We start from the raw sequence: 24040 nt of genomic DNA, 5'->3' as shown, positions 1-24040 counted from the left end.
TTTGGCCTCTAAGAACACCCGAAAACAGATACACAGTTAAAATTAATTAGAAGGTGAAAGTTCTCAATGCCCCTTGACAATGTCTGTGGTCATGTAACAGCCTAGATGTTCTAGCTCTTAATAAGATGCTTCTTGGCTACAGAAGGATGACAAAGTGCAGCTGAGTCTGCTGGGAGTGAGAAATGGGAACAGACTTTCAGTCATACACAGTTCATATTTATTATGTTACTCATAGTTTGCTTGCTTGTTATTTCCAGTGCTCTGTGGACAGCACATTTGAGGGAACCTCCCAATGCATAGGATTCTGGGCTGTTGTCACAAACCATGAGGAGATGAGGCTGGGGGCTTTCCCTGATCCTTTTGCCAATAGGGAAGGAGCTGAGTGTGCCACCACTTCATCTATTAGTGCTTTCTCCTTTCTGAACTTCCGCCAGGACCTGTAAGAAAGGCAAGCAATCAGTCACTTTTTTTTTAAAGACAGTCTCATGTAGCCCAGAGTCATCTTCAAACTCACTGTAGCCAAGGATGATCTTGAACTTGTTCCTGCCTCAACCTCTACAGTGCTGGGATTATTGATGTGTGCCAATAGACCTGGGGCATTTCGCTCTGCTTTCTGAGAAAAGGTCAGGAACAGGAGTTCCAGGCTATCCTTGAGCTCTGCCTTTACTTCTTGGGCACAGGTTCACAAAAAGCTCATGATACCAAATCAGGCTTTAGCAGTAGTCACTTTCAAATAGGAGGTAAAAGGAGACGTAGCATAGACAATAAAGAATGGGTGGACTTAAGACATAGTAGTAAAGAACAATGGGCCAATTCTTGGAGATGGGTAAGAATAAGAATAACTCAAGAAATGACTCCAGGACTGGAGAGATGGCTCAGATGATCAGAGCACATACCGATCTGGCAGAAGACCGAGTTCAGTTCGGCTCAAAGCTACCTGTAACTCCAGCTCCAAGGGACCTTAGTCTCCTGGCTTCTATGAGTATTCATACACATAGGCACATAAGTAGTGTTAAAATATTAATAAAATGATGAATCCTGCAGAGAGCCCCCTCTGGCAAGGCCACAGAAGACATGGCCCTCTCAAGGTTACTTCCTCCTATGGTTGAGAATATGGGAGATAAAAATGGCCTAAAGGGTATGACCAGATCACAACAAGAATGTCAGGCAGAGAGCGGGAGTGTCCTTGCCTGAGACAGTCTAGTCACACAGCATACATTACAGTACGGGAAATCAACACAGGAGAAGAATGGGAAGAGCACTGGGAGCCCTGCCGCAAAGGTTTGTAAGCAGGATACTGGCTCTGATGGTGCACAGTGTAATAAGATCTAACAGTAGTAACAGCATGCACACCTTTTAATCTTCGAACTCTGGAAGCAGAGGCAGGCAGACATCTGTGAGTCTGAAGCCAACCTGGTCTATATAGTGAGTGCTAGGACAGAGCTACACAGTGAGCTATTTAAAACAAACAAAAACCTGACAACAGTGAGGATTTGCTAGTTGCCTTTTAAAAATTTACTTATATTTATATGTGGATTTGCCATGTGTGTGGGTGTCCACAGAAGCTAGAAGAAGGTGTTGGACCCCTGGAACTGAAGTTACAGGTGGTTGTGAGCTGCCCAAAGTGGGCATTAGGAATAGAACCTGAGTCCTCTCCAAAGGCTAACAGCTGAACCATCTCTCCCACCCCCTTGCCAGTTTTAAATTTCAATATGAAGCTGTTGACTGTACTAAACTGGTCAAGAATCCTGGATGCCAAGACTTAACTTTGCTATCAACCTCAGACACCAATTTCACAGGTCTGTCCTGATTCGTTTGTAAAAATCCTACTGCAACATTACCAACAGACTTCTCAGGACTGAAGGTCCTGCTCTGCATCCCCCACCCTTTACCCTCCTCATGATTTGCTGTTTTACCTCTTCTTCTCTGAGGCAGAGATTGCATGACTTGTATTAAGTGGAAAGCAGTCAGGCAGTGGTGGTGCACACCTTTAATCCCAGCAGTCAGGAGACAGAGGCCAACCTGGTCTACAAACTAAGAGAAACCCTGTCTCGAAAAACCAAAACAAAAAAGGAAGTGTAAAGCATATTAAATCATAAAGAAAATGTCAGTTGACTGAATTAAGGTAGGTCAAGGGCAACTGAAAGGCTTGATAGGATCTTAATCTAGTAGTAAGAGATAACAGTGAAGCTGTCAGTCAAGTTATTCCTATCCAACATAGTAGAAAGACAAGAAGTCTCAAGTGGGTGAACTCACTAAGTCTTCTGCCCTGAGTGTCCAAATGCTGCGCAGGCCAGACTGCATCAGAGATCAGATGTTCCACCCTACTTCTTGTCCCTATCCAATTAGAAGAAAGGCAAGTCTCACCTGTTAATCATCATCGTCGTCATCCTCAGGAACAAAAATGTCATGCTCCTCAAGTAGAGCAGCAAAGTTCTTGCTAATGAGTGTCCCAACATAGAGAAAGGGGATCACAATGGAGAACACACGAAGAAGACCAAAGGACATCTGCAGAGAGAGATGTGCTGTGAGCACTGGAGACCAGTGGCTGCACCTCAAGCATTTCCTCCAGTGACCCCAGATCCAGACACCAACTGATTTTTTAAAGTCTTTGGGAAAACTCAGAGCAACAAAGAGACAAAGTGAGTTTGGTGGCCATCAAAATGAATATCAGAAAAAAGCATTAAGCTAAACTAAATTTGGGGAAATAAACAACTAAAAATTAGGGCACAACCAGCTAATACCTTGCAAGTGGGTGAATGTACTACAATAGCTAGACTAGTTCTACACACATGAACATGAGTTTCAGGGACTGGAGAGATGGCTCAGTAGTTAAGAGCACTAGACCTAGTTTTGAGTCTCAGCCCCCACATGAATTCTCCTAAGGAAGTAACTTCAGTTCCATCAAACTTCTGGCCTCTGTGGGCATCTGGTAGTTAAGAACTGCACAGACATACATGCAGCAAAACACCCATACACATAAAAAATTAGTTATAAAACAGTGTGCAGTGAAGAGTTTTTCCATACAGTCCTTTTTTTATGTAACTGGTTCCTGCTGCCTGAGAAACTGTATCACATTAAACTTGAAAACATGAAAAGACAGTACGAGCTAGAGGGAAGCAGGTGACATTTCACTAGTATTTGCTTTCTGATTTCCCTAGCTGTGCCGTTTTATAAAGCAAATGCACCTTCTGCTTCTTGCTGTGAACTGCGGCCAGCTGTTAGTACAGGTCAGACTATCTCTAAAAGATTTCGTTTTCCCTTTAACTCTACACAGCCATGCATTCAAAAACCACACCTTTGGTACAAGACTTTCCATTTTCCTTAAGGTCACTGAGGTCAAGTGACAGCGTTCAGTGGTGGAAAAAAAAAAAAGGACGTGATCCCTGGTTGTCAAGACCTAACTCTGCTACCAGCTTCAGATGCTGGCTCTGCCCTGATTCATCTATAAAACCCCTTCTGCAAGATTCCCTGCACACTTCTCAGGATAAAAGGACCTGCTCCGCATCCCTCCATCCTTTTCCATTTCCTTTTTTAGAGTTTATTACTTCCGCATTCCTGTCTCACTTCTTCAAGACTGTTTTATCCCATCACCTCTGAGGCAGAGATTGAATGACTTGTCTGTATCGGCACAAAGCTCTTCTTCTGGCCCTAGAGGATGGGTCATTGCGTCTCTCAAGATAAGACAGTGCACGTTTGCTGCTGTCTTCCAGCTTGTTCCCAGGAACCCAGCTTAACACTGGGTTTTACGCAAGCACTTTCCTCCACCTGTCAAAGTCAACAACCCAACTGAGCAAACTGTTCTAGGGCCTCAACGCAGTCTACGCCACTACTGTGACTGGCCTCTGCGCCTGTCAATCAGCCCAGGCCGTACGCACTCCCCCAGTGAATGGCCTCGATCCCTTCGCCCCGCCTCTAGTCAGACACTCACTTTCACCGGCTTGGGCAAAATGGCGCCGCTGCGAGTGACGGTGACTGACCTCGACGATACCAGGCTGCGACCTGAGCTGCCCGGTACGACGGAGAAATCGCCACCTCTCTTCCCCCTCAGCCCGCTCCAGACAGCCCCTGGTCGGACTGCTGTCCAGGCCAGCCGGCAAGCCACCGCGAACGCCATCTTCAGCTCCACCCCTTCCAGGGATCCACACCCTGCACGTCAAGTGCGGCCCTCTCATAGAAAAACCGCCTCTAAGCCTCGCGAGACTCTCGACGTATACGCCTGCGCAGTACCCGCGGGTAGTAGTGGGAAAGCCCTCTGAGCCGGTCCGATGTGGTGACGTCAGGTAGTCAACCCCGCCCCTCCCGGGCTCGAGGGCGGAGCCGTCGTCTGGGGCTCCATGAGTAAGGTCTGACCTTCACCTCTCAAAGACTTGATTTAATTAAGGGACCCAAATGTGTAATGAAAGACTTTATTTGGTATTTGAATTTATAAAATAAAAAACTGTAATAACAAAAAGTTAACAAGAGCCCATAGTGTCCGTGAACATTCGAAAAACGGGTGCAGCTTCCCATACAGCAGGAGGGAGCAAGCAAGTAGCGGAATTGGCCTGGTGGCCTCTGTACCAGCAAGACAGGTTCTCACTCAGTTGCTAGCCTAGGGCACTGGCTTCTCAGCTCTAACTCCTGACTCTTCATTTGTAAACACAGATTATAATAACCAAAATGAATAATTTTCTGAGAGGCTCTTATGTGTATCCCAGTCTAATAAAAAACCTACTGTGTAGTCAAGGATGCCCTTGAATACCTGATCCTCCTGTACCTCCCTTGCTATCACACCCTGCAAACTTTACTGTTCTGATTATAAGAAAAAACAAAACTGAAGCCAGATGTCCTGCTACAAAACAACAAAAACAAGGTGGACATGGTGGATCATATCTATAATCCCAGCACTGGCAAAACTAAGAATGAGTCCCAGGCCTGTAAGAGCTAAAAAGTGAGCCCTGATCTCCAAAACCAATCTATTTAAAGAATAAACACTAACTACTGTAACAAGGAAGTTAGCAAAGAAATAGTACCTCTGAGTACAATCAAGCCTTGTTGGCTTTGATGCTACAAGCAGACCTGAGAAACATGGTTGGCATCACAGGAACTGGCCCTGGCCAAGGAAGGAGACCATGAAACTCAGTCTCTTGGAGGCCAAAGTTTGGCCTTTAGGCCTGCATGGATTTTGGTCAGGCTGTCCCAAGGCCCCAGATAGGAAAAGAAGGGAGGACAGGAAGAGGCAGATTTTGTTAGGGAAGGGTATGGCTCTGGCGAGCCCTGCATTTTCCCAGTCACTGACTCTGTACCTATATAAAGGGGACAGATGAGTCTGACTTCTGGCTCTGTAGACCCAGCCATTTGACCTCTTAGAATAATAGAAAATGATACTGACATGATACAGGAGAAAGCAGCCATAGGATTCTTGGCAGACAAGCCTTGGGAAATAAGCAATAGGTGACAGGGTCCCTAGGAGTGACCGTGGATGACAGATCAGGAAGAGTTGCTCCTTTATAAAAGCTGCCTGCCTTTCCCAGGGCAATTATACATTATACCAGCATTATACATTGACAAGGTGGCAAGGGAGAGAAGACTCCCCCTTTAGCACCTAAAGGCCCTCTCCTGCAGAGAACCCTGCTCAAACCATGTCAATGTCAGTACTCAAGCCACTTCTGCTATCACCTCTGGCATTTAGATGCCCAAGGCTCGTTGTGCTGGAAATTCTGGCCAGAGTGTCCTGAAGGGGTAGAGAAGCACAGCCCTCTTCCTGCATTATGTTATGTTCCCATCAGCCACCTGGCCTTTCTAGGCCTTAGAAAATAGATTGGAAGTCACGATTCCTCAGTTCACTCCAGGCAGAGAGGAGGACTGAAGTTAAAGTCTACAGAGCAGGAAGGACACACACACACACGCGCGCACACACACACACACACAACCAACTGAGTAAACATTTAACTCCTGAAGTATGACCCTGATATCCTAACCGGCAGGACAGGGCCACAGCTCAAAGAGCCCTGGCTCAGGGCCTGTTCTGTTGCTTGCTCTCTGTTTGGTTCCCCTTGGCCCTTTGCTGCCATCCTCGTCTCAACTCCATGATCTCTTTCCCATACCAGTCATGCAAGATAGAGAAACAGGAGGTATCAGGGGACACAGGGCTCTGTCCCCTGCTTAGGAGGAGACTGGCAGGGCCCTGTAACCCCCACTCAGTCAAATCCCGACCTATTGGCCTGCTCCCCCTTTCTTCCACAGAACCATTGGAGTTTCGGTCCCTGGGGAGAAGGTGGCCATTCTCAGGTCCCAGAGCCCGTCGGTCAGGAGCCTGAGGCTTACTGCAGCCAGCAACAGACTTATGGGACACACAGCGATGCAAGGCCAGGCTCTGACGGGCATCCTGCAACTGGCTCTCCAGCTCTCGTACCACAAGTCGCATGTAGCCAAAGCTGGCTCGGGACAGTGCCTTCACCCAGGCCTCCTGGGCAACTTGCCCATCTGCTGCCAGCAGGTGTGGGCGTACTCCAGGGGCATCAAAGCGAATGGCAAAGGCAAATTCCTCAGGCACAGGAGCCTCAGCCAGCTCCACCGTGCAGCCCTCCAGTACCACCAGGCTCAGAGGGGCCCGGCTTTCTCTGTTCTCGAAAGAGAATAGCAGGTTGCCCTTGAGAACAAACCAGTATCTTCGGCCAGCACCACTAGGAGTAGGTGGGGTCCCTGGTCCTCCCCAAGTACGAAGGAAGCCAGTGTGGTCTGCTGGAGTCTCACTCAGAGCATAGTGGGCCACACTCCTCTTGTTCAGCTTCATGGCTCCCACGAGAACACTGAGCTAGAGAGATGGTAGCACCTGGAGGAAAGAACCCAGGCTCAGAAGACCTGCAGCCCCATCCTGTGGCTCCTATTAACCATGTCCCTGAAGCTCTCAGACTTCAATTGTGATGGATTAACTAGTCTTCCTTGCCAGTCATCTCAAAGGTCATGTAAGGCTCAAAAAAAAAAAAAAAAAAAAAAAAAAAAAAAGGATATCAAAAATCTGTAACAGAAAAGACAATACTTGTATCAGAATAAGAAGAATGGAGGACATTTAGTCAGGCCATTATGTGTACATCTTTAATCTCAGCACTTGGAGGCAGAGGCAGGTGGATCTCCATGAGTTACAGGCCAACCTAGTCTATAGATTGAGTTCCAGGACATGCTCCAAAAACTACACAGAGAAACCCTGTCTTGGGGGGGGGGGGATCACTCAGGAAGTAGAGGCATCTATGTGATTCGAGGCCATCCTGATCTACGAGTGAGATTCTGTAGCTAAGGCTATTACACAGAGAAACCCTGTCTCAAAAAAAAAAAAAAAAAAAAAAGTTTGCAGGACATTAACATGGGATGTTTTTGTTTCTTTGTTTAAAATAGGGTCTCATGTAGCCCAGGCTGCTCTCCAATTCACTGTCCAAGGATGCTCTTGAGCTGATCCAATTGTCCTCTGCCTCCCCAGTTCTGGGACTGCAGGCCTGCTGCCGTGCTTAGGATAGCTTGGTCTTCCTGAGCCCCTACCAGCCTCTCAGTGGTGGCCAGCCCACTTTAATAAGAACCTGTGATTTCAGAGCCAGATGGAGGCAGGGGAAAGGCCAGCCGGTGAGGGGTCAAAGGGGACCTGCCCTGTAAACTCCAGTGGTACTGGGAACACTGAAGATATACCCACCAAATCCAAATTCTGGTGCTCCGAGGCTCATATAGGGCAGCTGAACTGGCAAGGATGACGTAGGGAGAAGTAGCACATGGTCTCACACATTCAAAGCAGGATCTTGTTGGTGACACAATTATCAGAAGAGCCTACAGAGAGGGGTAGAATGGCCTCTTAACTAACCACACAGCCCAGACACATGGTTCCCAGGAAGCCTGCAAAGCAGTCCTCAAAGAATGTGAGAATTGCTGTTCTAACTTTAGGGCCCAGTGAAAGGGCAGCCTCTTGCAGGAGGATCTGCTTACCTGTTTTAATGCCCCACTCATCCCCTAGAGCAACTCAGCTTCCCTCTGTGTCTTGGCCCACAGTCTCTTGACTGTAACTATGGGCCCCCTGAAGCTAGCTAGACAGGTCAGATAAGTGCTGGTCAAGGCTTTCCCTTCTAGCACTTGTTAACAGAGTATCTCAGAAACCTCTCCTGATCACTGCTGTACCCAAAGTGGTTTGTTCTAAGATCAACTGGCCAGCAGTCCTCCATTTCTGATTATGTCCCTTTTGACCCCCCTCCATGGTTTCATTTGTCACTGTCCCCATTTGCAGGATGCCTGGGGTGGCTTAAGCTCGATTGCCCGATAACCTCCAATAATCAGCCCTGTGCAGACTTGCTGAATTCGTGGAAATTCAGTGGACAAAATTAGGTTCCTGTCCTTCTGAAATCTACTTTGCAGCAGGAGAGACAAGTAGTAAGCAAATATAATTAAATAAATAATGAATTAATCAAGTAGTGAGTGATGAAATCGGAGTCAGGATGCAGGAGGGGAAGAGAAGGGCTCCAAAGAGAAGGAAGCAGGCCCCGAATAGAGGAAGACCGTTCTAGCCACAGCCCGTCGTGGGCCCCACCGAGGGGCTGAGCCCTCGAGAGCCTGAAGTTGAGGCCTCTCCCTTGGGTGGCCCTGGGGATGCCTGGATCCCGCCTGAGCTCTCTAGCCACGTCCACAGCCACGCCCTCCAGGTCACCTCCTCCCGGAGCCCGCACTCACCTCCAGAACCCAAGCCTGGTTCGTCGGGTGGGATGCAATCCACCCCTGCTCCGGACCCCGTGCCTCCGCCCGGGCTGAGAATGTGGCCGCGGGAGTCGGGAGACCCCGCCCGGGAGGCTCGTGTTACCGCCCCGGCGTCTCCCCGCCCAGTACCCACCAGGCCTCGGGATCTACAAAGTCGCCTTGGCACGGCACGCACACCGAAGGGAAACTGAGGCGCTGGAGGGTGGGGACCCAACTGAGCTGTAGGACTTGTCGATGAAGGATGGCCTCGAACCCCGATCCCAACCTCAGGCTACCCATAAGGCTCCAGCTCACCACCGAAGGAGAATTCGGATGGTTTTTGTTTTGTTTTGTTTTTTGTTTTTGTTTCCCCCCCCCAAAAAAAGTTCCCCCTTACCGCCCAGCCAGTCTCACCCCACCCCGACAAAGCCAAGCCAGGCAAGCCATCCTAGGGCGAGCTCCTACAGAGCCTGCAAAACCTGCCAAGCTTCTCAACCAAGTCCTTGGGTCATCCCCATCTCTGCCTCTAGAAATTGGCCATTACAGCTTTTATCACAAGCTGGTGCGCATCTGCAATCCACTTGTGGTCCCAAGGCTCTACCTGGAGTCTGTCCATCCAAAGGCTTGCAGAGAAGACTGCAGGAGAACACTAAGGTGGGAGTCCCAGAAGCCCTGAAGGCAAATGCATTCAAACGACTGCCCAGAGTTTGTGGGTCCCCACCTCAACCTCTGCTTTGCAGTTCCTGAAGCCTAGAAGGCCCTTCCTTGGTACCCTATCCCCACCACTAGCCTCAAGCTCCTCGACATATAGGTCTCAGCTGTGAGGCCCCCTCCCTGACCTCACAATGTAGAGAAAGAGAAACATACCCTACACTACACCCTGCTTTGAGTGCTGGATTTTGTGTGTGTGTGTGGTACGGTGGATGTTTGTTATTGTTGTTGTTTACTAACTTTTCTTCAATTAATAGTATCATTTACAGTAAATATGTTACAAGGTGAAGATTGCCTGGGGAAATAGAGCATGAGTTTCTGAGGGTGGGAAGCTTGGGGTTTAAATAGACTGGTAGAATAAACCTCACTTTGACAAATAATTAAGAGAAATGAGGGTGTCGGCATTGCATTCTAGGCAGAGAGAAGAGCTAGTCCAAAGGCCTCCCGAAGGCCAATGAGGAAGGTGACAGCATGAAATGGGGCCAAAAGGTAGAGGGTGGGGCTTAGAAAAGGCATTTCTCTGAACTAAGAGTAGACAAACATGGGCTTGAGAGAGGAATGACCAGGGCTGGGTTGGTTAAGTTCTCATTAGATTATTTTATGTGTATGAGTGTTTTGCCTGCATGTATGTATGTGTGCACTATGTGCATGCCTGGTGGCCTCAGATTTCAGAAAAGGGTGTCAGATCCCCTGGAACTGGAGTAGGGATAATTGTGAGCCACCATGTGAGTCTAGACAACCAACCCCTGTGCTCTGCAAGAGCAACCAGTGCTCTTAATCACTGAGCCATCTCTCCATCCCACAGAGCTGGGTTTTCAGGGTTTGCCTTGGCTCCTGTGGGGAAAGTAACCTTAGATGGAAGGAGAAGGCCATCTGGGGTTCTATGAATCATCCAGAGCCCCCAGCCTTGCAGTGTGAGATGAGGGTGAAGTTTGAAAGTAGAGACCACAGGATTTTTGGAGAATTACATGTGAAGGCTGAGGAAAAGAGAAAGTAGGATGTACTAAGCATTGGGCTGTGGCTTAGGGAAGTAAGTTTGCCGTTATCTGAGATGTGGAAGGTGGCACTATTTCATTAGGGGCCAGTTGTGATTACTACCATCAGTATGAAGGCATCCAGAAATAGCATTTGGCAACAACATATGTTCAATAAATAATTGAATGAGTGAATGAATGAATTTGGGGAGTGGATGGGCAAACAACCCCTTGGATGACGTATATAGAGAAGGGCACACACAGCCTCTTAACCTTTCTAGGGCTGAAATGCCACCTAGCCTCTTCACATTTTTTTTTTTTTTTTTTTTTTTTTAGCTGTTAAGGGCAGGTTTCTGGGCTGACCCTTTCGCCTTCAGTAGAAATTCACTACACTCCCACTTACTAAGTGCAAGCAGTGCGGACCACCACCCACGCCCTTTGGGTAGGAACACACTGAGGGGAACACCTGCGGAGCGCGCACAGGGTCCTAGAGCTGATTCCCACGGGAACGCGCCTCGGGAGCGCGCAGAACGCAACTTTAAATGGGCGGAGCTTATGGAGGCTGGGCGCTGGGGCATAGAGGGAGGGCACGACGTTGCTAGGGGATTCTGATTGGTTGCTCTGGAAGGGTTGCCCCGCGATGCCCCGCCTCCCGGGTCGCAATAGGTACACGCCGCAGCGGCTGGGGGCTCCCGACGATAAACGCACAGCTGACTGAGCAAGCGAGAGGATAAGGACCAAGGAGGACCTTGGACCTGGATCTTTGAGGGCCGCGGTCGAGAACCTGGACACCACACGGGGATCCGGAGCCTGGTAGGGCCCAACGCCTCCCTTCTTCCTGGAACCAGTCGCTGCGGTTTTCGGGCTCTGGTCTGGCAAAAGGACGACGTCCTAGACCCGGTGTAGTTCTAAAGGAAAAGCCCAGATGCCGGGAATTGATGGTCGGGGAAGGAGTGATAGTAATGAAAGCGACTTGATACCACAACTGTCCAAAATTTTACCATATAGACAAGGATATTCTCCAACTCGCCTAGTGCGAAGATTAGATTAAAGGTGTGCGCCTCCATATCCGGCCATAACATCTCCTTTTTGAGGCAGTGTCTTCCTATGTAACCCTGGCTGGCCTGAAACTCGCTGTTGTGGACTAGGCTGGCCTGGAAGTCATAGAGACCCCCTGCCTCTACCTCCCGAGTGCCGGGATTAAAGGCGCACACCACTATGCCCGGTGAGATATTTAACATCTTATCTTCCACAGTTCAACATAAAAAGCTGATCAGAGCAGAGAAGATTCGTTTGGATCCTGATAATTGACTCCAGGACTATGCTGCAGAAGACAGGTACCCACAGCCTAGCGGGGTGGCTTTTGGAGGAGGACTGTAGAGGGGGAAGCGCCAGGCCTCTGATAGTTACTCTTCCTTGATGTGGGTATGTGGGGAGAAGTGTTCCTCTCCTCTTCTTGGAGCTACCAGGAAAAGCAAGGAGATGCTCCCCACCAAGAATCAGTTCTGCTCCAAAGAAGAGCACTTCCTTTCTCAGCCCTGCTCCAGTGTAGAGGCCCTATCTTACAGGGTACCAGCCTGCCATAGCAGACCTGTAAAGTGGGTATAGTAACTTACATGTAAGGAAACTGAAGTCCAAGAGGAAAGGGCTCACGCAGGTGAGCAGATGCGTGTGACTCTGAGGCGTTAAGAGCCCCAAGGCCTCAGAAACCTAGTCTGACCACAGTGTACTGTCCATTCTGTGCAGGGAGAGAAGGGGGAATCTGGTCTCACATATATCAAGGACATGACTTCAGGGTTCAGTTCTGTTGATTCTCAGCCTGTGGCAACAGCAAGTGGGTAGCCTAGCTTTTTAAATGGTTGTTCTGCCCTGTGGACCTTCCCCACAACTGCATATGCAGGCTGAGATGACTCCAACATGAACCTACCTACAAGTCACTGTCTATCTCCCTCCCCTCAGTGCTCTTACTGGCCCTGGTGGTCCAGGTGCTGATGCTGGAGAATGGGCTCCTGCGAACACCACCCATGGGCTGGCTGGCCTGGGAGCGTTTCCGATGTAACATCGATTGTGACCAGGACCCAAAGAACTGCATCAGGTGAGTACGATCTGCACGCCCAGGGCAATAGAATGAGGATACTACACTTATCAGCAAAAAATGCTAGCTCAGAATCTCCAAGCCTAGAGAGACTGCAGGCTGATACCTAGCCCCATGACCTATGTGGGGCCTCAGTGGGTAGGGACCTTGAGGTGGACCTGGACCCTGAGGTAACTGAAAAAGATAAAAAGCCAAGACAGGCTCCACATGCTTCCCTTGGCCTAGTCCCGCCCTTTGGCCTAGGGGCCAGACCATCCCTTTCATCCCACCCTGGGATGTCATTTACTTTTGTTATCTGTATGCCCTCAGGTGACAACAGAGACATGATTCTTTTTTTCCTTTTGGTTTTTTGAGGCAAGGTTTCTTCTTTATTGCCCTGGCTGCACTAGACCTAGCTCTGTAGACCAGGCTGGCCTTGGACTCACAGAAATCTGCTTGCCTCTGCCTCCAAAATGTATCCCACTCAGCTAGAGGCACAATTTTTACAGCCAGAATTCACACTCAGAGCGGAGGAAAGAGCAGGAATGAGGGTCAGCCTGGGCTACTGAGCAATACCATCCTCCTATCCCTTGCTAGTGAACGGCTCTTCATGGAGATGGCTGACCGGCTAGCCCAGGATGGATGGCGGGACCTGGGATATGTATACCTCAACATCGATGACTGCTGGATTGGTGAGCGGGATGCCAAAGGCCGCCTGCTACCTGATCCCAAGCGCTTCCCTCATGGGATTGCCTTCCTCGCTGACTATGTAAGTCCCACTCCAGTCTCCACACCTTAGTATGAAGGCCACACCTTTCCCTCCCATGTGCCTTGGGCTCATTAGCACAGTCTCCATTGAGAACTCAGTACAATGGTGGAAACTGAAAAATGAATGCCTACTTTTTGTCTAATGGGGTGAGAGCCAGAAAGGAACCTTAGCAAAAGCAAACATCCCCTGAAGCAGGGATTAGGTTGAGTTGATCCCAGAGATGAGGCCTCTGGGGCAGTAAAAGGCATCAAGGCAAGAGATAGCTGGAAGAAAATGGCCACAGCTGACCTGTTATTCAGTCAGTGGAAGCCATTGATGTTTCTGTTTTATTTCATTGAGACAGGATCTTGTATCCCAGGATGACCTCCAACACTCTGCAGCTGAAGATAATCTTAAACTTCTGGTGCTAGCTGGATGTAGTGGTATATGCCTTTAGTCCTATGCTCCAGAGAAAGGGATCTCTGTGAGTTCAAAGCCAAACTGGTCTACATAGAGTTTCAGGACAGCCAGGGCTGCATAGAGAGACCTTGTCTCAAACAAACAAAAATGTCTGATGCTATGATATTTTAGGTGCATGCCACTATACACAGTTTATACGGTACTTGGTAGAACCCAGGACCTCATGCATGTTAGGCAAGCACTCTACCAGCTGAGCTACACCCACAGCCCTAGGCTACTGTAAGTTTTAATGGGCCCTGTCAAGATATGCCTGTGAAGAGGGTCTCCCTGGAGCCACATATGTCTCTTCAACCCCCACAGGCTCACTCCCTAGGTCTGAAGCTAGGCATCTATGAGGACATGGGCAAAATGACCTGCATGGGTTACCCTGGCACCACTCTAGACAAAGTGGAGCTGGATGCCGAAACCTTTGCTGAATGGAAAGTGGACATGCTGAAGCTGGATGGCTGTTTCTCCACTGCCAAAGAACGTGCAGAGGGTAAGTTCATGCCTGGCTGGACCATCACATGGAGAGAAGGCAGCAGCTGTGGAGCTCAGTCCTCCTGTACCCGCGGTGGTAGTTTTCCCAAATCCCTCACCCCTGCTTACGGCTCCCAGGCCGCCTGCACATGCAATGGCACCGCAGCTACATAGGCTTGGCACCCAGGAAGTCGATCTTTAGGTACAGGGAGGCACTTCCTAGACTGTCTCCCGTGCCTGCTAAGTCACCAAATTGGGGTTTCTGCAGGGTACCCCAAGATGGCTGCTGCCCTGAATGCCACGGGCCGTCCTATCGCCTTTTCTTGCAGCTGGCCAGCCTATGAAGGGGGCCTCCCCCCCAAGGTAAGCCCTTCTGTGCCCCTGCCTGCCACAGCTTCTCACTCCCAGGCCACACCACCTCCTATTGCCAGGCCAAAGGCAGACTGCCACCATAGCCAGAGTTGCTCTCACCATAGTTAGTCAGCATACCCATGTGTAGGTGTCTAGAGGCCAGGTCATTGAACCGTAGAGGAGGCCTCAGCCAGCTCATCAGGTAGGTAGTTGGTGTTGGCATCCAAGACAGGTGAGCAAGGCACAGGCACATGTTCAGCAAGTGATCAGAATCCTGGATGGTTCACACGAGTTAGAAGACCCGGAAGGCTACTGAGGCCAGGCAGAGCCTCAGAAAGGCTTAGACCTCCAAACCTGAAAGAGGCAAGTGGTAGCTCTGTCACCAAAGAAATGCACATCATGTATGTGGCACACGGTGGGGAGGGTGATGGGATCACCCCCTATATGGAAGGAAGGCTTGGGCAGCCTCTGAATGGAGCCCACCTTCCCAGACTTCACGCCCCTGCAGATCCATTCTCTGCCTCATTTCGAGCCTCTACCTGCTAGCCTCCCCAGCTGGTAGGTGGCCCCTGGACATCAGGCTGAATGGTGCTGGCTCCTTCCTTTCCCAACATCCAGGTGAACTACACTCTGATTGCCAACATCTGTAATCTCTGGCGCAACTATGATGATATCCAGGACTCCTGGAAGAGTGTGCTCTCCATTCTGGACTGGTTTGTGAAACACCAGGACATACTGCAGCCAGTGGCGGGTCCTGGACACTGGAACGACCCAGACATGGTACCAAGGTGGAAGGGGAGGTCTCCAGCCCCACCCTCTGTACCATCCCAGAAACCCTACAACCACCACCCTGTGCTCTCTTCCTTATAGGACAGTGGTCCTCAACCTTCCTGATGCTGCAATCCTTTAATACAGTTCCTCATTTGTGGTGACCCCAACCATAAAATTACTTTGTTGCTACTTCATAACTATAATTTTGCTACTGTATGAATCATAATGTAAATAGCTGATATGGGACTCCTGGGGTTGGGATCCACAGATTGAGAATCATTGTTCTAGGTAAGGCCTAGAACAACACAACTGTGTGCCTGGACTGGGTGTGTGGGCATCTTCTTAGCCCCTCCCTGCCCCCACCTCTTTCACATAAGAATGTTCTAGAGCATAGTCTGGGAATGGCCATTGTTAAGCACATCCCAGGACATTCTGATGCCTCAAAGAGCTCTGAGAGCCCATCTGTAGCATGTATCCAGCCTTCCCTCTCTGCCCCTGGCTCCTCTGTTACTGTACTCTCTCACCCTCCAAAGCCCCCAGTCCTGCCCCACCCCCTCCCCGTCACAACTGGCCCCCATCCTGCTTCTAGTCCTTGTCCTTTGGATCTCAGTCATTGGTGACTTACATAAACATTTCAGGATTATCAATTCAATTAGTCAGGAAACATCACCAATCAATGAAGAGGCAGGAGGATGGCCAGCCTGGAGAGCAGAGATCACCTGCCCTGGAACTCCAGTTCTCCAGTTCTCAACTTCCCCTGCCTAGTCCCTCCCTCTCTCTCTCTCTCTCTCTCTCTCTCTCTCTCTCTCTCTCTCTCTCTCTCTCTCTCTCTCTCTCTCTCTCTCTCTTTCTCTCTCTCTCTCTCTTCTCTCTCTCTCTCCTCTCTCTCCTTTCTCCTTTTTTTTTTTCCTTTAGACAGGGTTTCACTATGTCACAATGGAATCCTGGCTGGCCTGGAACTCCCCCCACCCCCTGCCTCTACCTCCATTGCTGGAATTAAAGACACATGCTACCACACCTGGCCTATATGGCCTAGATCCTTAAATCTTCCTTGCCTCAGTCTTGTCATTTGGAAATGAGAATAATGACAGTGGCTATAGCATTAGCCATACTTATTTGCATCTTGACTATGGACAGGCTGGCTGCCTTAGAGTCAAGAATCCCTGCGGTCCATCCAGCTGTGGCAGAGGGTGGCCAGTGACAGGAATCCTTGTGGTCCATCCAGCTGTGGCTGTGGCAGAGGGTGACTGACCAGTGGCAGTTATAGGAGCTCTTAACTCTTCTCCCTCACATTTCTTCCTTTCTTTCCTTCCTCTCACCTGCCCTCCCTCCTTCTCTCTCTTTTTTGTTGTTTTGTTTGAAAAAGAAGTCTTGGGCTGGAGAGATGACTCAGAGGTTAAGAAATAGAAGTCTCTGTATAGCCCTGGCTAGCTGTATAGACCTCCTGCCCTTAAACTCCTGGAAATCCTCCTGCCACTACTTCCCAAGTACTAAGATTATAGGCAGGAGCCACAGAGGCCAAAACTCCTCTGTTTTGTTTTGGGTTTTTTTGTTTGTTTCTCACCCAGTACTAAGGTCAAACCTAGGCTTTACATACCTAGGGAAGCTCTCTACACTGAGCTGTATACTCACCCTTTCTATATTATTTACTTTGAGACAAATCTCTCAGGCTAACTCTGAACTCCCTCAGGCTCAGAGGTCCTGAACTTTTATTTATTAACCTGCATCTCCCCACTCACAAGACCATCACCCCTTCTGCACAGGGGAAGCTGATGTTAGATGGGATATGACTTGCCCCAGTACCCCTTGGCTATGCAAATGCAGCCTTCATCCCAATCCCTGTCTGCTCTTGCCTTGGCCTCATGTTTGGCAAGGGCTTCAGGAGGCCCTCACTAATTGCTCCTTTCCTCTATTCCCAGCTGCTCATCGGGAACTTTGGCCTCAGTTTTGAGGAGTCCCGGTCCCAGATGGCCCTGTGGACAGTGTTGGCAGCCCCCCTCTTCATGTCCACGGACCTTCGTACCATCTCTCCCCAGAACATAGACATTCTTCAGAATCCACTCATAATCAAAATCAATCAGGACCCCTTAGGCATCCAGGGACGCAGGATCTTCAAGGTACTGGAATGGAGTGAGGAGAAGAGAGACTTAAGGATCTGGGCTCCCCTGAGAACAGCAGAGCTGTTCTCCCTGGTGGTGACATGGGTTTAGGGATGCTTCTGGGAACTACTGGCTTCTTGCCTGAGTCAGAACAGGACAGTTCCTGAGTCAGGGTGGGTATACATGACAGGAGCACAGGGGATCAGTGAGTCACAGTGGCGTCATGCAGGTGAAGTCCTGCAGAAAATGAGTACTTTTCTCCAGAGTTTCAAGAATTGTTTAGCCAAAGACACTGTTGCTATTGCCAGTGTCTACTGTATACTGTTGCTACTGCCAGTGTCTACTATTTATTAAGCAACACTGGGCTGGGCATCTTGCATGTATTTTCTCAGTAACTCTGTTTTACTGAAATTAGAACTTCCAGAATCTAAGCAACTTTCTCCCAAGGCCATGTATTTGTATTTGAATTCCATGGTGGCTTCCCCCAAAGCTTTTGCCTCTAATGAAAAGAAATATATTAAACTACAGAAAGGACTTGTACAGAAGCAGCAAGATGGCTCAGCTGGTAAAGCTGCAGACCCTGATGGCCTGGGTTCAGTCTTGAGACCCACAAGGTAGAGAGAACCAAATGCCACATGTTCTCTGATGTACATCACACGTGCACACACATGCATACACGTTAATAGTTACTAAAAGTTGATGCTGGAAAGATGGCTCAGTAGTTAAGAATACTTACTCCTCTTCTGAGGCACACAGGGTTCCATTCCCAGAATGTATGTGGTGTGTGTAACTCCAATTCCAGGAATCTGACACCCTTTTCTGGCCTCAGGCATCAAATACATGCAGTAAATTTACATACATGCAGACAAAACACTCATACATATAAGTATAATAATAAATCTTTTAAAAAGAAGAAGCCAGGCAATGGTGCATACCTTTAATCCCAGCACTCAGGAGGCAGAGGCAGGAAGATCTCTGAGTTCAAGGCTAGCCTGAACTACAGAGTGAGTTCCAGGACAGCCAGGACTGTTATATAGAGAAACCTTGTCTTGGAAAAACAAAAACAAAGAAAAAAACAGAAAACAAAACAAAACAAAAAGACAGAAGGCACTTGTTGAATTAGTGATGTCCCAAGGAGATAACTAGTCCCTGCCAGAGGTGCCAGTGCTGGAGCTGTGCCTGAGAATTGTTCTACATAATGAAGCATTCTCACTACATGAGGCCAGCTGCATGCCTTCCCCCATCAGCATCCCCAACTGCAGCTCTGGAATTGTCTCGGCAGTGTTCTTATGGTATGGCCTCAGTTCTTTGTGTCTGTACCTCTTGTCATCCTATGCAGTGCCTGGCACAGAATTAGGTTCACATCTGCTGAGTCAGAAAAGGAGAGAAAAGTGTAGGTGCTGGACGGCTCAAGTCTCTGTGACAGAGCAGTGGGCTGGAGATAAAGAGAGCTAGCAGGTCAGGGTATGGAAGGCAGGGATGCCAGAGCCAAACTGAACATGGGATTCCATCCAGTGGTTCTCTTTTGTGCCTAGAGTAAATCCCAAATTGAGGTGTTCAAGCGGCATCTGTCTAATGAGGCGAGTGCCCTGGTCTTCTTCAGCCGCAGGACAGACATGCCTTACCACTTCCATTCCTCCCTCTTGGAACTGAACTTCCCCAGATCCAGGGTGTATGAGGTAAGTGCCCTGTCACCCGCAGTCCCTGGCCCAGCCTTCTAGCATCCATGTGGCCCTGGCTCACACATGGTTTCCCCTATGCCTTTGAGCCCTGGAAAGTGCCTGCAAGATGGGGGGTGGGTTGCAGCGGGAGGTACCAAGCAAGGGCTGTGGTTGGTGCTATTCTCTGCACTGTTGTTTGCAGCCATGTGGATGGAGCTGCTGGGTATGAATGAGTACCCTTGACATCCCAAGCTGGTCCCTTACTCACTGGTCAGCTTTTGTGCCATGGTCCTTACAGTTGTCCACAGGGAGGGGCTTTTTCTGTTGCCTGCTTGAATATCTGTCAGCCTTGCTAATAAGTAAGTGGGATGCTCTTACTACTATGGGGTGTACTGGAGGCCTAGCACAGGCAGGCTGAAACATAGGCTTCTAGGCCTTCTGACGGGAGTGGTCTCTGTATAGCTGTTCTCATTTTAGCCTTAACAATGATGTGTGTCTCCCCAATACAGGGCCAGAATGTCTTCACAGGGGATGTCATCAGCGGCCTGAAGAGTGAAACCAACTTCACTGTGGTCATCAATCCTTCAGGGGTTGTGATGTGGTACCTATATCCTATCAAGCACCTGGGGCTCTCCACACAGATGTCCCAGTTGTGAGGACCCAAGAATGACAGGCTATGGCAGCCCCACTGAGCCTGGACCACGGAGCCTTGGCATGCCGAGGACATGGCAGGGTTCTGTCCTTCCCAGGCTGCTCGGCGATGTGACCCCATCATACCCAAAGTGCATTTGTAGGGCCAGTTTCCATGCCCTGCTGGAACAGGGGCCATCTTTGAAAACTAAGCTTGGCAGTTTCCTGTGGCCTTCTGGCCTCTGCCTCCACAGCAGTGCTGAACAACTTGGCCAGCCTCCTGAGCCCCCACAGGCAGGGCACTGATGCCCATAGGACTTTAGCCTCTGACTTTGCTAACTCAGTAATCAGGATTTGGAATTCTTTTGAATTAAGAATAGAGATCTGACTCCGTGCCAGGAGCTCTCACAAATCATGTGATTGGCCTTCCTATTGGAGAAGGCCTTTGCAGTTGACACCTTGGGAAATGAGGGATGTATTGGAGACCTTAGCTCCCTTAGGTCACCAATAAAGCTGTTTTTTAACTGTTCTCTAATTAAGTAGTGGTATTATGGACTTGGGGCCAAGGAGTTGGCTGGGGGTTGGGACTCAGTGAGGGACTTTGCTAGCTTCAAGTCTCATCCCACATGGAAGATGTTTAGGACCTTCTGGTCCTTCGTTTTCCAGAGTAACATTTGGACCTGATTCCTTTCAAGATTCTTTTTCCTGCATTTTCTACTTCCTGGAGATGCCAGGCTTGCCTCCCAACAGGGGACCATCCCTGGTATGTCTGACACTGGTGAGGTATCAGTCCACAGTCAGGTGGACTGGCAATGTGCCCTACAGCGTAAGCTCTGCCCAGTGCTGTTCATTGGTCCCCCTTATCCTCAACCTGGTGTCTTTACCACCCCAATTTTCTTATGTCCCAGTCTAGCAGCAGAAGAGATTCAGGTTTCCTTGCTGTGTTCACAAGTCCGGGGCTTCTTCCTGTCCTGGGGTCTATTGCCTCTTTGACTTAAGGAAAGAGGCAGCAGACAAAAATGGCAAGCTCTGGACTGCCTGTTACCAGTTCTGATTTCCAAGCCCTGTGTCTCTAGTTAGCTCAGGATATGGGATACCCCTTTAACCCAGTGACTCTGGCTCTTTGCCATTCACAGTGCTGGTGGCAGAGCAGGCTAGCTAGGTCCTTGTTGTGTCTTAAATCTAGGAGTGCTCCATGCTTCATTCAGGCCTTGAATCGGTTCTACCAGTGAGATGATTTCTGGGTAGAGCTATACTCTACCTTCAGGGTTTTGAGTTCCCTGAGTCTACAGTAAGATGCAAAAAAATCTAGAACATATTTGATAGTGCCATGTGTGGGTTCTCAAGAGTGTTAAAACGATCTATTAAGAGCCAAGTGATGGTGGCACACACCTTTAATCCCAGAACTTGGGAGGCAGAGGAAGGTAGATCTCTGAATTCAAGGCCAACCTGGTCTACAAAGTGAGTATCAGGACAGCCAAATCTACACAGAGAAACCTTGTCTCAAAAAACAAACAAAAAAAAAAGATTTAAATTGGTTTAGGAAATATAGTCAAAATGGTCCCGACAATAGCTGTCTCACACCTGGAATGTCAAGAACCCACAGTTGCTAGGTTCTTGAGGCTGGATGCCTTACCAGGCATAGTCCAACAGTGGCTGTCTCACACCCAGAGGCTAACAGCCCTGTAGTTGCTCAGTTTTCAAGGTTGAGGACTTGGGCAATCCCAGACTGCTATGGAAGGCCTAGGAGGCTCCTGAAAAGCCACTCCAGTCAGTGTTGAAAGCCCAGACAAGCTGGTTCTGGTATCAAAGGACGCAGCAGTGAATTAACTCAGCAGTGATAGGAAAAGCCAATAACCTTCTGTCCCTGCCCTTTCATATCTGAGCTGCCTCCTAAGGTGCTGCCCAAAGTTCTGTTGAGTTTTCACATATGGATTAAGGCAATTGTCGAAGTTAGGGTTTCCATTGCTATGAGGAGACACAATAACCACAGCAACTCGTTTTTTGTTTTGCTTTGTTTTTGTTTTTTGACAGGGTTTCTCTGTTACTTTGTAGCCTATCCTGGATCTCACTCTGTAGACCAGGCTGACCTCTAACTCACAGAGCTCTGCCTGCCTCTGCCTCCCGACTGCTGCAATTAAAGGCATGGGCCACCACCACCTGGCAAACACACATTTTTTTATAAAGGAAAACATTTAATTGGAATGGCTTATAGTTTCAGAGGTTTAGTTCATTGGGACATGGCAGCCTTCAGGCAGACATGGTGCTGGAGAGGGAACTGAGAGGTCTACACACCCAGATCAGCAGGCAGCAAGAAAAAAAAAGCTACTCTAGGTGTTGCTTGAGCTTCTGAGATCTCAAAGCCCACTCCATAGAAACAACTTCTCCAACAAAGCCACACCTACTTTAACAAGTCCACACCTCCTAATAATGCCACTCCCTATGGCAAAGCATTCAAACACGTGAGTTTATGGGGGCCATTACTATTCAAACCACCACAGCAATCAAGACAAGCCCCACAGACAAGCCCACTGGCTAAGCTGAATGTAAACAACCCCTCAATTGAGACTAGATGATGAGATGACAACTGGATTCCACTGATGAGGCCACCACCTCTGACCAGTCTGAGTCACCAGAGGAAGCTGTCTTTTCCCCAAAGACTCTACCAAGGACTAATTCAGTATTTGTTGTCTGAGAAAATATGTCTCCTTTGTTTCAAAGATAATTCATTGTGTATGGCATTTTAGCTACTTTATCGAACTCTGTGAGTGGTTCATCCTAGAGAGCAGATGCCCCTTGGTTCTGTGAGGATCTCTTTCCTCCTGGTAACCCTCCTATATGTGTCCTACATCTTTTGGGCACACTTTGTTAATCCCATCAGTCGAGAATATTTTAAGTCTATGAAATGCTTTATGTTATATCTTCATTAATATGTAATTTAAAAAAAAATAGCTAGGCAGTGGTAGCACGTGCCTTTAATCCCAGCACTAAAACAGGCAAGCAGCTCTCTTTAAGTTCAAGGCCAGCCTCGTCTACAAGGTGAGTTCCGGGATAGCTGGAAACTCTGTCTTGAAAAATCAAATAAATGAATAAATGGCTCAAGGGTTGGGGGCACAGCTATGAGCACCAAACACTGAACACTAGACTGGAATATTCCTATCTTGTGATGAAGCAAGACAATGACCTAAGCAGTCTGGCAAAGAGCCTATACAATGTCTCTCCTGACCTAAGGTGTACTCAGGTTAACAGAAACTGACATAGGGATATGTATCTAACTACTTATGTTCAATGCCAGGCTTCTGGAAATTTTAAATAAGGAGCAACATAGATATTCATGATAAATAAAGTTTATAAAAACTTATTTTGTTTGTTTTTTGAGACAGAGTTTCTCTCTGTAGCTCTGGCTGTCCTGTAATTTGATTTGTACACCAGGCTGCCTCAAATTCACAGAGATCAGTCTGCCTCGGCCTCCTGAGTGCTGGGATTAAAGGTATACACCACCATCACCCAGCTAAATTTACAAATTCTTAAGATCTATTCATGTTTACAGTAATATGTCTAGTCTTTTTGTCTGCTAACTTTGCTAAGCTTTAGCTATATGGATAAACTGAGGCATATAAGAAACTAGCATTCAATTGTAATGGTGTCCTATGAAAGGATCAGGTAAGTTCCCAGTCTTTATGTGTTATGACAAAGTGGGGTGGGGGGGACCTTGGCAGATTCCATGGCAGGCGAGGTTGACCGAGGCAGGGGACAGACATGCCAGCCAGCCAGAGATTAGTGAGAAGTTTATTAGAAAGGGGAGGTAGGGGGAAGGAAAGAAAAAAGAGGTAAAGAGACAGAGGGACAGAGAGAGGACAGAAGAGAAGAGGAAGACAGGACTTTTCCTGTCTGCCCCCCAGAACAGCAGGAAAAAGAACATTAAGTGGGCAGGGGTCTTTCTTTTAAATGGTTCTTTTGCACCTCTGTGCAGACTATGTAGCCATCAGCCATAGAACTCTGGGCTGACCAGGGTACTGCCTGAGTGTATTCTGCCAGGTGACAGGGGCAGGCCAACATACTACCTGAATCCTCACACTGTGGACTGTATTTATGATTTAAAGTTTTATTTTGATGCTAAAAGACCTTCAATCTTCGACTAAAATTAAGGCCCAAACTTAACAAAGATAAAGCTGCAAAATCTTATAAAAGCTACTAACTTGTTGTAAACTGTTACATATGAGCATTATAATACCTTTTGAGATAAGGTTTCACTGTGTATCCTTGTCTGTCCTGGAACTAATTCTGTAGACCAGGCTGACCTTGAACTCACAGAGATCCACTTGCCTCTGCTTCCCAAGTACTGGGGTTAAAAGCATGCACCACCATATCCTGGCATAATAATCAAATTC

The 24040-nt window shown here is 48.4% G+C and overlaps 3 protein-coding genes across 3 annotated transcripts; 1 reads left to right on the top strand and 2 right to left on the bottom strand.

Annotated features, from left to right (window-relative positions):
* Window positions 1-200: 200 nt before the first annotated feature.
* Smdt1 (single-pass membrane protein with aspartate rich tail 1) lies at window positions 201-4167 on the bottom strand. Its single transcript, XM_051189482.1, has 3 exons — window positions 3932-4167; window positions 2368-2508; window positions 201-437 (listed from the first exon to the last, which is right to left on the bottom strand). Exons 1-2 carry the CDS (start codon window positions 4115-4117, stop codon window positions 2371-2373), a joined length of 324 nt encoding a protein of 107 aa, XP_051045439.1. The 5' UTR covers window positions 4118-4167; the 3' UTR covers window positions 201-437; window positions 2368-2370.
* An 856-nt stretch (window positions 4168-5023) lies between these two features.
* Pheta2 (PH domain containing endocytic trafficking adaptor 2) lies at window positions 5024-6907 on the bottom strand. Its single transcript, XM_051189480.1, has one exon. It carries the CDS (start codon window positions 6776-6778, stop codon window positions 5999-6001), a length of 780 nt encoding a protein of 259 aa, XP_051045437.1. The 5' UTR covers window positions 6779-6907; the 3' UTR covers window positions 5024-5998.
* Window positions 6908-11090: 4183 nt separating this feature from the next.
* Naga (alpha-N-acetylgalactosaminidase) lies at window positions 11091-20184 on the top strand. Its single transcript, XM_051189479.1, has 10 exons — window positions 11091-11189; window positions 11632-11713; window positions 12336-12471; window positions 13048-13219; window positions 13979-14156; window positions 14406-14500; window positions 15107-15268; window positions 17179-17376; window positions 18894-19037; window positions 19529-20184. The coding sequence occupies exons 2-10, from the start codon at window positions 11698-11700 to the stop codon at window positions 19673-19675; spliced, it is 1248 nt and encodes a 415-aa protein (XP_051045436.1). The 5' UTR covers window positions 11091-11189; window positions 11632-11697; the 3' UTR covers window positions 19676-20184.
* The last annotated feature ends 3856 nt before the right edge of the window (window positions 20185-24040 follow it).

The sequence above is a fragment of the Phodopus roborovskii genome, unplaced genomic scaffold (genome assembly GCF_943737965.1).
Source record: "Phodopus roborovskii unplaced genomic scaffold, PHOROB, whole genome shotgun sequence".
In the NCBI taxonomy this organism is placed as follows: domain Eukaryota; kingdom Metazoa; phylum Chordata; class Mammalia; order Rodentia; family Cricetidae; genus Phodopus; species Phodopus roborovskii.
Note: the sequence above shows the minus strand (reverse complement) of the source record. Positions and strands in the feature narration are given on the sequence as shown.